Source organism: Elgaria multicarinata, chromosome 2 (genome assembly GCF_023053635.1).
Source record: "Elgaria multicarinata webbii isolate HBS135686 ecotype San Diego chromosome 2, rElgMul1.1.pri, whole genome shotgun sequence".
Taxonomy (NCBI): domain Eukaryota; kingdom Metazoa; phylum Chordata; class Lepidosauria; order Squamata; family Anguidae; genus Elgaria; species Elgaria multicarinata.
In genome coordinates, this window is record NC_086172.1 from 129,717,853 (window position 1) to 129,732,632 (window position 14,780).

The 14,780-nt window shown below is 42.6% G+C and overlaps 1 protein-coding gene across 1 annotated transcript in view; it reads left to right on the plus strand.

Annotated features, from left to right (window-relative positions):
* The window catches only part of SPTBN5 (spectrin beta, non-erythrocytic 5), a 113,121-nt gene extending 99,692 nt beyond the window's left edge, over positions 1 to 13,429 (plus strand). Inside the window, exons 57-63 of the mRNA XM_063118453.1 lie at positions 390 to 545; positions 997 to 1,214; positions 3,072 to 3,261; positions 8,701 to 8,877; positions 9,627 to 9,731; positions 11,887 to 12,456; positions 13,382 to 13,429. Coding sequence (XP_062974523.1) covers positions 390 to 545; positions 997 to 1,214; positions 3,072 to 3,261; positions 8,701 to 8,877; positions 9,627 to 9,731; positions 11,887 to 12,456; positions 13,382 to 13,429 — 1,464 coding nt within the window. The remainder of the gene's footprint in view (positions 1 to 389; positions 546 to 996; positions 1,215 to 3,071; positions 3,262 to 8,700; positions 8,878 to 9,626; positions 9,732 to 11,886; positions 12,457 to 13,381) is intronic.
* The last annotated feature ends 1,351 nt before the right edge of the window (positions 13,430 to 14,780 follow it).

Genomic DNA, 14,780 nt, shown 5'->3' on the forward strand with positions numbered 1-14,780 from the left:
GGTCACACCTAGAAATGTATTGTGCACACTGGCTGTACTGTGACAATTCCTGTGATCATATCAGCTCCAAACAGTGTTGTCACAACTGCAGTTCACCATGCATGTCATGACTGGTGCACACAATACATTTCTCCTGTACCTTGGGGATGGGACTGCTTAGTAAAAGAAGCTACTTTTTGATGGTGTGAAACATCATTTACAAAAATGATCCAGGGACAGCCAAGGCTTTCATATGATCCGATATTTTAGAGCACAATTTAAGGTTGCCCAAAGCATAGTATTTAAGCAGGGGGTCAGTGTTCCCATCTTCGGTTTTGCTGTACTTCAAGATTGCTGCTAAAGTGCGACGCTAAAGCTGAGCATTGTTGGCATATCTTCTCCTCCATCAGAATCTCAGAGCTGCACATCAGGTTCACCAATATGATCATGATGTGGATGACCTGAAAGGGTGGATGCAGGAGAAAGAGGCCATTGTGGATAGAGAAGATTATGGCTATGACCTGCCAGGTGTTCAGATGCTCCTTAGCCAACATGAGGGAGTTGAGGTAAGTGGAAATTCTCACTTTGAATTAATTACATGATGAATGAAAACAAAAGATCCCACATTTTACTATACAAAGGCTCCAACAGTGATCTTGTTATTCACTGCCTTACAGAAACATGTACACATTCTTCCCTTGCAGAGTCACATTCAAATAGGTAGTTCAGCTTCCAGTCCATCTAACATGAGAGTTCGGGGTTGATACCTGTCTACAAGTCATACCCTCTATCCTGAATGCAGTTCTTCTTTGGGCCTGACGTATATGGAAGATGGTTGTGGGAGGTTTGGGTAATCTGCACATATTCAGAGGCACCTCTGTAGCTGACAATAAGAAGCCAGATGAAAATTAAGAATAAACTTCACTCATCGTTGTAAAAGACTCCTGTGAGATTGCATTAAAAGGGAACAGTGATGTTTATTGACATCTTCATTTAGTTTTCCTTTCTGTGTTCCAGAGGGAACTAGCCGCCATCTCTAAAGAGCTGGAAAAGATCAGAGGAAGGGCCTGGCATCTTGGTCACCTGCACCCTCAAACCAGGGACAACATGATGAACAGGCTTTCAGAGGTGGATGAGTGTTGGGAGAAACTGGACAGGAAGTCTATGGAGAGAAAGCAGAAGCTGCAGCAAGCAGAAGAAGTCCAGATCTACTTCAATGATTGCAGAGAACTAATGTGAGTATGAATTAGTCTAATAGGGGTGGAATCTTTTTATCTTCCTTTTGCAGTATGAAGGTCCTTGAATAAATGAAGCAGTAAAGTTGGGACCTTGGCATGTTAAAATCAGGGACTACATTCCAATTTACTTCAATGGGATCAGTATATCAGCTTAATTAAGCAGATCTATGGATGTGCATGAGTACAATTCAATGCAACCATTTGTGTGTTTTTGGCCTGGTTTGCACATAAAGACAACCCGGTGGGAATCTACACTGATGTTATTCTAATGTTATGAATGGGTTACTGTGATGCACAACGTCACATAACCTTGTGTCTCTAACGTTGTAAATGAGTTGTACTTACTGGTTCTATTTCGTTGTCCCCTTTTGCTGTTGCTTAGTTGTAGTGCTGCTACTGATGCATGTGCCTCATTCTATCGGTAATTTTCCTCTTCCTCTTCTCTGAGAGTAGCAGAGCTGCTGGGTTTGCTCCGCCCACTTCCTGTTCTCCTTCTTTCGCTTTGCCCGTTTGCTATCTTATCTGCTACAGCAGTTGGAGCTTTATCACACCAGCGTTATACTGTGCAATCACTGACAATTGCATGCAAAGGACTCAGAAGTTTTCCACCTTAAAATCTGCTTTTATTGTGAAGTACTCCCATGCATCCTGCCTTAATTGTGCTCCTTTTGCAAAAGATTCGCCCTAATTCCAAGCCACTGCTGCAGGCACAGGAGCAGGATTTTAAACAAATGCTTACATCTGCATAAGCTTTAAAAATAAAGACACCAAAATCGGCACAGTAATAGATATTAGGGAGAGCTTTAAGCATACCAAATTTGAATTGAATTGGGTCATCTGTTGATTTTTAATGATTTTTTTTACATTTCTGCCCTCTTTGCAAAGGAGCTGAGGAGCGCTAAAGTCACTTCCTGGTAAGCAAAGGATCGCTGTAGCTCCATGCAGGAAATTAACACGGGTCTCTGCTCCCAGTCCAAAACTCTAACTAGTGGGGCTTAAATGGTGTGTTTGAAATAATCCCAACAGCTGGGGATGCCAAAAACAGACCTCACCTTCTGTGCTGCTGAAAGTTTTCAAATTTGGTCACCCATCCAAACCCTGACCAGACCCAGACCTTCTTAGCTTTAGCAAAGTGGCTGGCGCCTATGCATTCAGGCTATTCCCTGGGACTTGTGTTAAGATGTTTTGGGAGGGGATTTATGTGTGCTTATGACTATTGTCGTGCACTGCTGGCTAGGAATGAGGCAGGAAGTGGGTGGAGCAAACCAAGCAGCTCTGCTACTCTCAGAGAAGAGGAAGAACAATGGAAAGGATTGAACAGTGTGCCCTGAAATAATGTTACAGCTAAACGTAAGTAACACTAGTGTGCCCCGTGATACAGAGAACCTATACAGATAACAACGTTAGAAACGGACACTAGCAACATTATAAGACTAGTGTAGATCCATCCCCTGAGTATGTGTTGCATTGAATCATGGGTTGTTGTTGAATCATGGGTTTTATTATGTGCGAATCCCATGTTGTTGTTTAACTCTGGCTTTTTAACCATGAACAACCAGGCTTATTGACCAGGAAGAGAACCTTTGGTTGTTGTTGGGTTGTGAACTCTCGGTTGATTGTGTTTAACAACCCATAGTTAAACCATAGTGCAGTTTTCACACATAATGACAACCTATGATTCAATGACAACACATACTCAGCTGATACTCTGGGTTGTTGATGCATATAAACCAGGTCAATGTTTTGATCCAGCTGTGAATTATTAAACTTCCATGTGTCCCGTTATGTCTGTATTAATAAAACCCTTTCCACTTTTATTTCTGGGAAAATATTCCTTTTGGTTGACTCTTTTAGGGCCTGGGCCAAGGAGATGCATGCCTTGATTATATCTGAGGAGTTGGCAAATGATCTTCTTGGTGCTGAGTTGCTTATTAAACGCCATGAGGAGAACAAGCGGGATCTAGAGAAGCAGTGGCTGAAATATGAAGAGTTGGAGCAAGCTGGAAACAGCCTAATGAAGAGTGGGCACTTTATGTCCATGGAGGTAAGTTACAGATGGGTTGGATTTGTTTGAATGAATGTAGGGAAAGAAAATTAGTTGGGAAGAGCAACTTTGGCCACATTATGCATGTCCTAGACTTTCATAATATTCTTGGGAGCAGGACATAGGATCAAACCTCCTGCCCTGCAGTCTTCTCCCCAAAACATGTCCTCCTGTTCTTATCTAGAGCAAAGCCCGACCTACTTAGCTTCAGCAGGATTGCTGTATTATGAATCTTCATAACAGGGAACCACATGTTCTGGCTGACCTAAGGTGGCTATCCAAAAATATGTAGTTACCAGGACTATGTCCCTGCCCCCAAGGAGCTATCATCTTGTGCCTGATCCTATGCTTTGTCTCTGAAACACAGTATGAAGTCAAGGAGAATCCATCACCTCCCTCTCCAGTTTGGAACGAGGAAGGGGATTCCACTCAAGGTGTAAGCAAGCCCCACCTCCATCCTCTAGCTTAAAGGTAGATGCACAAAGCCCCTGGGAAGTTCAGAGCCAAACCAAATACAGATCAAGTCAGGCTCCGTAGTGGAAAATGGACCCAAGTCCAGAAGACTGAACTAAGGGAAGCTTGTTGAGCTCCACCATCCAAGTGGATTCCTTCAACATCCCTATGGCTTAGGGCCTGGTTATATGAGAGACCACCAATCTCATAAGAACATAAGAAGAGCCATGCTGGGTCAGACCAAGGGTCCATCTAGTCCAGCATTCTGTTCTCAGCATGAACCTTGCTCAGTTACTAAGATCAGCAGGAGAGGCCTTTTTAAAGACACCATAAATTACAGAGGCACATTTGCTGGGCACGCAGAAAAGGGATTTCTACTGTGCTATGTGCCTAAATTTTGAATGTGCTTCCTTTGGAGTTGTGACTGGTCCACACACTTTCCATATTCAGGAAATAGGTCAAGACCTATATTTTTAACTTAGCTTTTTAAATTGTTATGTTATCATGGCTTTTTGAGGTTGTTATTAATGTTTCAGTATGTTTTTATTTGGTTATGGTTTTTGTGATCTGAAATGTTTGCAACCCACTTTGGTTCATCTCAACTGCAAGGTGTTACCCTCTTTGTGGTGTTATTGTGAGGATAAAATATAGCCGTAGCATGTAAAGAACCCTGAGTACTTAAGTGGGGCTTCAGGAAGAAATTAAAAAATAAATCAATAAATCTTAGACCTTGAGATCTAAAAAGGGACATGCTGTGTATGGTAAAGTGCAACACGATACAGACAAAATAGGTCAGGCGTAAGGTCCTTGAGGGCTTCACCTAACATGTGGTCCTTCACAGACTATTATGAAAGGGGGAAGAGGAGAGAGATTCACTTGAAAAGCTCCCCACGGTCTTGATATCTATGTAACTTCATATGCTGACCTTTACCATGATACTCAGCTTGCCTTCTGTATGATTTGTAAGGAGATCTGGAGGTGATGAGGGTTAAAGCATCTTCAGAATTTGTTAAAAGGTCCTGTTGCTGCTCAGAACACTTTGTTTAATTCCTGTATCATAAAAAAAAAGATATTAAAAATAAATACTACTTGCAGGAGAGATAAATTTGTTTTGTTGGATAAGTACCTAATTTGCTATCCTAGAACGGTTTGGGAGTCTGGAAGTGCTCCCAGATAAGGCTTTGATTGTGCAATCACCTTGCCTCATTCACAGAATTTTATGAAGAGTTCAGAAGGTAGGGTTTTCCAATTTAATGCTCCTATTCTCCCCCACCCCCTGTCTTTTTTTCTTATCAAAGTCTGTTAAGGAGAGAAAGACAGAATAGTTGTGTGATGTTTTTAGGTTGGTCACACTAGGAACCATCCATCTGGAAACAATCTAAGAAATATTTTTTTCTATAAATAGGGCATGTGTGCAAATGCTTGTTTTTCAGATGTGATGGTGTGCGCACCAGATCCATACACTGAAGCAATATATTTTTGGTGGAAATTTGTCATGTGTGAAGTTACGTAAAGGTGTTTTCTAGCCTTGAAGGCACCTTGACTTTAGTGAAAAAAAGAGTTTTCAATTGAAGCCAACACAGTTCTTAAAGTGGCACCCTAAGGGCTAAGAAACACATGAGTGTTTTTCTAGGCTAGAACCGACTTCATCAGGTGTATGGAAAAGTTGGTACATGGTTGGTAGCCTTCCAACATTGCAGACCATTTCATGCATTCAATGAATGCATTTCACTCAAGCTAGTGAAAACTTAAGCCACTATAAATGAGTTTAGTCTTTATAGTGCTTTGAAGCTGCAATCCTGTATCCTGTACACACTTACCTGGGAGTAAGGCCCATTAAACTCAAAGGGGCTTACTGCTGAGTAGACATGTGTTGTATTATTATTATTATTATTATTATTATTATTATTATTATTATTATTTATTGCATTTTTATACCGTCCAACAGCCGAAGCTCCCTGGGCGGTTCACAAAAACCACAATCTTACTATTGCACTGTAAGATTGTTGATTCTGCTGGAAAACCTTTTATATGACTTCTCTTCTTGAATCCATTCCAAGTTTTAATTGAATCATTTTACCACAAGAACTGTAGCAATCCAAAGTGTCCAATATGCAGATGATAAGCACACAGGGCTTTCTTAGCAGTGGCACCACTGTTGTGAAAAACTTCCTTAAAGAGGCTCACCACGCCACCTCTAACCATCAGGAAGTTTTTCCTGATGTTCAACCAAAATCTGTCTTCCTGTAACTTCACCCTGTTATTTCATGTTCTACAGTCTTGGATGGTAGAGAACAGGTTACAGCCCTCTTCTGTTTGACTACCCTTTAGGTACTTGAAAAGTGCTGTGAAATCCCCCCTTAGTCCTCTCTTCTCAAGTTTAAATATACCCACTTCCTTCCATCTTTCCGCATAGAACTTCGTTTCCAGTCCCCTGATCATCTTTGTTGCCCATCCCTGAATTTGTTCCAATTTATCTGAATCCTTCTTCAAGTGTGGTGTCCAGAACTGGACACAGTATTCAAGGTGAGGTCTGACCAGCACAGAGTAGAGTAGAACTATTAATTCAGGTGATTTAGAAAATATACTTCTATTGACGCAAGCTGAATTGCATTTGCCTTTTTTGCTGCCACATCACAATGCTGACTTCTAAGGTATTAACTATCCCACCCAATTTTTGTGCCATCTGCAAATCTGATAAACATTTCCCCAGCTCTTCCACCAAGATATTAATGAAAATGCCGAGGAGTACAGGGCCCAAGACTGAACCCTACGACACACCACTCCAGTTTGATGAGGAATCATTGACAAGCACTCTTCGAGTGTGGATCCAGCCCACACTTAACTGGCTTGCTAATGAGTATATCATGAGGCACTTCGTCAAATATATCTTGCTGAAGTCAAGTTATTTTATGTCCACAGCATTTCCACAATCTGCTAAGGAAGTTACCAATCGAAAATTGAAATGACATTAGTCTGGTAGAACTTGTTCTTGACAAATCCATTCTGGCTTCCACCAAACACTGCTTTAGTGTCAAGGTGCCTGTAGATCAAGCTCTGTTAATATATATATTTTTTGGGGGGGGGGGCTGTTAGTTATTGCTTTAATGTTTATATTTTCTTGTATGTTGGATGCCTGTTGATAGAAAGGTGGTTAATAAGTCTTATAAATAAATAATGCACCATTACTTATTTATTTATTTTATTTATATTTATTTATTCATTTATTACATTTTTATACCACCCAATAGCCGAAGCTCTCTGGGCAGTTCACAAAAATTAAAACCACAATAAAACAACCAACAGGTTAAAAGCACAAATACAAAATACAGTATAAAAAGCACAACCAGGATAAAACCACGCAGCAAAATTGATATAAGATTAAAATACAGAGTTAAAACAGTAAAACTTAAATTTAAGTTAAAATTAAGTGTTAAAATACTGAGTGAATAAAAAGGTCTTCAGCTGGCGACGAAAGGAGTACAGTGTAGGCACCAGGCGGACCTCTCTGGGGAGCTCATTCCACAACCGGGGTGCCACAGCGGAGAAAGCCCTCCTCCTAGTAGCCACCTGCCTCACTTCCTTTGGCAGGGGCTCACGGAGAAGGGCCCCTGTAGATGATCTTAAGGTCTGGGCAGGTACATATGGGAGGAGGCGTTCCTTCAAATAACCTGGCCCCAAACCGTTTAGGGCTTTACTGGCGCCTTCACTGTACTCCTTTAGTCGCCAGCTGAAGACCTTTTTATTCTCTCAGTATTTTAACACATAATTTTAACTTAAATTTAAATTTTACTGTTCTAACTCTGTATTTTAAACTTATATCAATTTTGCTGCATGGTTTTATCCTGGTTGTGCTTTTTATACTGTATTTTGTATTTGTGCTTTTAACCTGCTGGTTGTTTTATTATGGTTTTAATTTTTGTGAACCGCCCAGAGAGCTTCGGCTATTGGGCAGTATAAAAATGTAATAAAGAAATAAATAATATTACTCTGCAAAATATCAAATCAAACATCCATAAATAGAAAGGCCGCAAGAGGTTTTCTAGAGAGAGCCCACAAATTCTGTCTACACAGTGACCTTGTTCAGATAAACACTAAGCCATGGTGGTTAAGCATTTTCAGCTAAACATCGGCCCTGGTCAGACAACACACCAAGGCCTTTGCTAGACCATGGGTTAACCCGGGGTGAACCCCAGGCTCCACCCTGTGTGTCCCGATGACGCACAGGGGATCCCAGGCTCAGGCAGGGGTCAACCCTCCCTGCCCCAGGATAACAAGCACCACTTTTGGCCCGGTATTTCCCACGGTCTCAGGTTGAGCCTGAGACCGCAAGTGTGTAGCCCGTTCTGCCATTTTTCCCGGCTACTGTAATTACTTGCGAGTAGCCGGGAAAAGCGGTGGATGGAGCGCAGCATTCCACAGGAACGCTGCGGCCATTAGGGCAGGGTGGGAAGATTGGAGCGGGGGGGGGGAGATCGGGACGGGGGGGAGATCAGGGCAGGGGGGAGACCGGGGAGAACAATTTCTTTTTAAAAAACTACTTACTTAAGAGCACGAATGTTCGTGCGCATCCGGCCCTTTAATTGAAAAAATGGTGAACACGACGGGGCTTTCCTTTAGCCCGTCGCATCTGACATGTGGATTGGAGTGACAGTCCGTGGTAGCTGCAACGCGGGCTCGCCCCTCCTCCTGCACGGATTACCAGGTAGGTCTAGCGAAGGCCTAAGCCACAGCAGTTAAGCACTTTGAGCTAAACATTGTGGCTTAGGGTAAACCATGACTTAGCATGTCGTGTGAACCATTTCTAACCATGGTGGCTGCATAACCATGGTTTAAACACACCCACTAACCATTTGCTGCAAAAGGGTTAGAGGCCTAACCATGGCTTAGTGTGTTGTCTGAACAGACCCAGTGAAGGCGAAATGAAATCTTCACCTATCTCTTTTTTGTCTCTTTTTATTTAAATCTCGGAATTTGTTTCTTTAGATTGAAGAGAAACTCTATGAGCTTTTAGAGCTGATGAAAAAGGTGAGGGAATGCTGGGACATGAAGAAGGATTTGTATGAGGAAAACTGGGAGATCCAATTACTACGACGGGAGTTGGACCTAGCTGAAGGTTGGTTGGCTGCCAAGGAGGGTGTTCTCTCGGATCCAAGCTATGGGGTGAGTAAGGACAGCATCAAATGAAATGCTAAAACCCTCTTCTGCATAAGCAGTGTCCTTCGCCGAGTGATTGCCATGTTGTACCAGGCTATCTCTAAACATCAGAAGCCATCTTAGGAATGTAACCTCATGACACAGGGTTGCAGCGAACTTGTACATTGCCTAATACTTATTGCAAACGGCATAATTATGTCAGGTGTGGGCCTAAATATATGTGACACAAGGGTGGAAGGGATAACAATAATTGACACTGCAATGCTCAGGGACAGGACCTTTCCTCCCCAGCCATGAACTCAGTAACTATATCACCACCAGGCAGCAATTAGCATTAGAAAAAATACCTCCCACTTGTGACAATGGGAGGTTTTTTCCTAATGTTATTAGCCACCCCAGTGCACTGCAATGCTGATGACAATTGTCTTCCCCATTCACCTGGTATTTAATTTTTAAGAAACCATGTGGTTGCTAATCATGTCATTGGTGTCCTGTGGAGGTAGGGCCTGTGCCGATAGACAGACCTTCTCTTCAAAACTGAATTTCCTGCCACATGGCATGAACAAGAGCCCACATATTTTTGCCTTCCTAATGTTCAAGGTCAAGATGCAGCCCTTTAAAGAGGAGATATAACCTGTCACAAAAGCATCATAGCTAATCCCCTTAACCAGCTTTGAAAAATCTCCATGTCTTCAGATTCCTTTTTCTCTCGTTTCTGTGTTTAAGTGAGTGTCTCTGCTGACTTGTTTCCCCAGCATTCTGTCTCTGATGTTGAGCACCTATTGAAGAAACATCAAGACTTTGAGAAAATGCTAGAGGTGCAGGAGGAGAAATTCGCACAGCTGAATAGAAAGACAAAGGTGACATTAAAAAAAGCTGCAGAAGTCTTGCTGGGGCAGGCTGTGTTGCTGCACAAAGACGAGTCCTTATCTGTACCTCTCATCACCTTTCCCAGCTCAGAGTGGGCACATAAGATTTCACAGCTGAGTTTCTGCTTAAGCTGGCAAATAATGTATAAGAACGTAAGAAGTGCCATGCTAGACCAGTCCAAGGGACCACACAGTGGCCAACCAGCTGTCGACCAGAGACCCACAAGCAGGGCACAAGAATGACAGTGAACACAGCCTGGCTCTCTCTTTGTGGCTATTTACACACTAGTATTTGCAATAATATGCCAGTTGTGGTTTTTAGAGAAAAACAGCTTCCAGAGCTGGTGGATGGGTTTAGAACATAGAAGTTATAGGAAGGGAAGTGTGGGTTGGGTGTGTGTGTGTGTGTCTTAAACTGTTCTTAACCACAATAGCCCCCCTTCGAGCCCTACTCGGACTCAAAGAGTACTTATCAACGGAACCTTTTCAAACTGGGGAGAGGCAACGAGTGGGGTACCGCAGGGCTCAGTCCTGGGCCCAGTGCTCTTCAACATTTTTATTAATGATTTGGATGAGGAGGTGCAGGGAACGCTGATCAAATTTGCAGATGACACAAAATTGGGTGGGATAGCTAATACCCTGGAAGACAGAAACAAACTTCAAAGTGATCTTGATAGGCTGGAGTGCTGGGCTGAAAACAACAGGATGAAATTTAATAGGGATAAATGCCAAGTTCTACATTTAGGAAATAGAAACCAAAGGCACAGTTACAAGATGGGGGATACTTGGCTCAGCAATACTACAAATGAGAAGGATCTTGGAATTGTTGTAGATCGCAAGCTGAATATGAGCCAACAGTGCGATATGGCTGCAAGAAAGGCAAATGTTATTTTGGGCTGCATTAATAGAAGTATAGCTTCCAAATCACATGAGGTACCGGATCCTCTCTATTCAGTCCGGGTTAGGCCTCATCTAGAGTATCGCGTCCAGTTCTGGGTTCCTCAATTCAAGAAGGACGCAGACAAGCTGGAGCATGTTCAGAGGAGGGCAACCAGGATGATCGGGGTCTGGAAACAAAGCCCTATGAAGAGAGACTGAAAGAACTGGGCATGTTTAGCCTGGAGAAGAGAAGATTTAGGGGAAACAAGATAGCACTCTTCAAATACTTAAAAGGTTGTCACACAGAGGAGGCCAGGATCTCTTCTCGATCCTCCCAGAGTGCAGGACACGGAATAACGGGCTCAAGTTAAAGGAAGCCAGATTCCAGCTGGACATCAGGAAAAACTTCCTGACTGTTAGAGCAGTACGACAATGGAACCAGTTACCTAGGGAGGTTGTGGACTCTCCCACACTAGAGGCCTTCAAGAGGCAGCTGGACAACCATCTGTCAGGGATGCTTTAGGGTGGATTCCTGCATTGAGCAGGGGGTTGGACTCGATGGCCTTGTAGGCCCCTTCCAACTCTGCTATTCTATGATTCATGCATTCATTGCATAGAGTGCTGCTTTTGGCCCCTCCCTCAAGGTGTGGATATTTGCAAGGAAAAGCCTATGTGCATAGAGGTCTATTTTATGGGCTTTCTTTGCAGATGTCCATGGCATGCCTTACTGATAGATGCCTGGGCCAGGGAGAGTATGCAGCCCCACACCCCTGTTCTACACTTCATTCCCCTCTCTACAATGCATGTTTGAAGGTGGCAGACATTCCACATGTATGTTTATTAATTCGGCGGGGGTCAGGGTGGGAAACAACTTGAAGGGAACTTGAGTCTTCGCTGCTCTAAATTCTTACTTCAATGTGTTTTGTCCTTTTAAAAGAAATCCTTGCTGGGGCACTGCTATTCACGTTAATGCCTCAGATTAACAGTCCGGTCTAAGCTCTAGTTGACTCAAGGCAAGGTAGTTTCCTTGAGAGAGCTGGAAATTCTCATACTACATATTAAATCATGAGTGGGCCAATTTCAGGAGTATAGATGCCAATATCAACCCCACAGGACCCCCTGGGGTCCCAACACCACTGCCTGCTGCTGAATCTCAGTGGTGGCAGGAGCAAAACTACTAGTAGTTAATTATTACTTGCCCATAATGATTCCCGTTCATTTGTTTGACAGCTCCTCTCAACTTGTGTAAACGTTCTCTTCCTTTCAGAGGGAACTGAAACTACGGAAACAAATGGATATTGAGCAGAACGAGCAAAGCGAGAGAGGGAAATTGATCAAGGTCCCCTCTCTAAGGAGAAGGCACTCGGACAGAAGAACAGCACACACAAGACCACTAGATCCAAAGAAAACGCAGCAAGTCCCTCCGAGGTCCTCCGTGGCCACTTTGAGAGCTCCCCTGCAACACATGGTCTCTCTTCCACCAAAGTCTGAAGAGGGTTTGCACCAATTTGGTCTTGGAAAGTCGACTGGCCCCAGTGATGCTAATGCTCCTCCTGCACCAAAGTTGCTTGGCTTACACGATTCAGCTACGGAAATCCAGAACTCTTTGCTGTCTTCACTGCCCTCTAACCTGAAAATCCAGCAAGCTGACAGTGACGTGTTACAACCACATGCTAGTAATTTCGAACTGGCAAATGAGAAAAGCATTACTGATACCCCCCTCTCCAACATGGAAACCAAAGGAGTAAAGGCTATGCCTGGCAGAGGATCGTATGACATTTCCCCAACTTTACTACGCTCTGATTTACCTTCTGAGAGATCAGAAACTGCTTCTCTGGTAAGTTGTTGTCCTCTGATTCCATGTAAGCCCTACTCTGAATGAAAGTTTCAGAAATCCACAACTTCTTTTTATATATTATTTATTCTTTATATGTATTACAAGTTCAAAATGCACAAAGAATATCATACAATCGGAATGAGTGACAGTAAAGTGTACTGGTCAATCTATCATTTCTAGCAAACGGTGAATCTAGCATTCCATTTTTTTAAAATCTCAAGCTCTTTCTCCCTAAGATATGAAGAACTTTGCAAACTTTGATAAATTCTTATTAGAAACGAACTGAAGTGAAATTTTCACCCATCACCACCACCCAAATTCAATAGGTACAGCTATTCCCAGTGTAGGGAGGATCATCATGTTGATCACAGGTGCATTTCACAAGAGGCCAATTCGGGGGAAGGTGCTATTAATTTGGCTGTGGAACTAGCCCTTGAAGAAAATGCATCTCCTGCCGGTAGGGCGGAACTTGCTGAGAGAGGGGAGGTATTGGATGACTTCATGCTAAAACAGGTGAAGGAGCTGCCACCGCACCCTACTCAACCAGAGAATGAAGTCCCTTTATCTAAAGCTGAGAAGGGAGAGCAGAAAGATAGTAATTCACTGCTTCAGTGGGTTAAAGATTTTCTAGAAGACATGAAACAGCTAAAATTATTTCTTTATGAGTCCCTTGAGTTGCTAACTACACTAACTGAGTTGTTCAAATTAAAAAGACATATCAGTGGTCAATTTGACATAGAAACTACAAATACCCAAGATGTGCCCCCTGAGACTAAAATCTCTCTTAAAAAGGAAACTGCCTTTAACTCTTAAGGTACAAGGAAAAACCAACCAGTTAAGGCAAAGCGTAAGAATCAAGAATCTAAGTGAGGTTAAAAACAAAACAAAAAACAGCATATAAGAAAATGAATTATAACCGATTTAGATTACTGGAGGCGAACTCAAGAAGAGTAACAAAAGCCTCCAGGTCTAAAAGGAAGAGCAAAACTCCAAGAGGGAGTAAGGCCCTCACATATACCCAATATATCCCCGGAACCCACCCTGTGATGGATAACAAGGAAATGGTGATGCAGGATCCTTGGTCTGATGTCCTAAAAGAAAATAGTATTAGAGAACTAAAAAAAAATTGCACTGCCACAGTTAGCAGATTCAAAATATAGTGGCAATTGGGATTTACAATTGATACGTCATTAATTGTAATCCAAAACTGAGGGGGATACTTTCCCACAATGAACGTAAAACTCATCTAATCAATATATTGCAACCTGTAAGTACTGGTATAATTAATCCTGCTAATATTCTGAAAGTGGATTATCTGTTTCATAACTGTACCCATGCCAGTGCAGTAGTGACTTTCAAGGACAGCTTAACAGCTAGTAGAATATATGATAAGAGGGAGGATCTACTGGGGCTGGGCATAGTGGTATCTAGATACTTCAAGAATGTGGCACATTATTATTATTATTATTATTATTATTATTATTATTATTATTTATTTATTTATATAGCACCATCAATGTACATGGTGCTGTACAGATTACACAGTAAATAGCAAGACCCTGCCGCATAGGCTTACAATCTAATAAAGTTGTAGTAAACAATAAGGAGGGAAAGAGAATGCAAACAGGCACAGGGAAGTGTAAACAGGCACTGGGTAGGGTGAAGCTAAACAGTATAGAGTCAGAACAAACTCAATATTTAAAAGCTATAGGGAACAAAAAAGTTTTTAGCTGAGTTTTAAAAGCTGTGATTGAGTTTGTAGTTCTCAAGTGTTCTGGAAGAGCGTTCCAGGCGTAAGGGGCAGCAGAAGAAAAAGGACGAAGCCGAGTAAGGGAAGTAGAGGTCCTTGGGCAGGCGAGAAGCATGGCATCAGAGGAGCGGAGAGCACGAGCGGGGCAATAGTGTGAGATGAGAGAGGAGAGATAGGCAGGAGCTAGACCGTGAAAAGCTTTGAAGGTCAACAGGAGAAGTTTATATTGGATTCTGGAGTGAATTGGAAGCCAATGAAGAGATTTCAGAAGTGGAGTGACATGGTCAGAGCGGCGGGCCAAGAAGATGATCTTAGCGGCAGAGTGGTGGACAGAGACCAGCGGACTGATGTGAGACGAAGGAAGACCAGAGAGAAGAAGGTTGCAGTAGTCCAACCGAGAGATAACCAGTGCGTGAATGAGAGTCTTGGCAGAAGAGACAGACAAAAATGGTCGAATCCTGGCAATATTATACAGGAAGAAACGACAGGATTTAGCTACTGCCTCGATATGAGGAATAAAGGAGAGCGAGGAGTCAAATATAAAGCCAAGACTACGAGCTTCCTTGACCGGAGT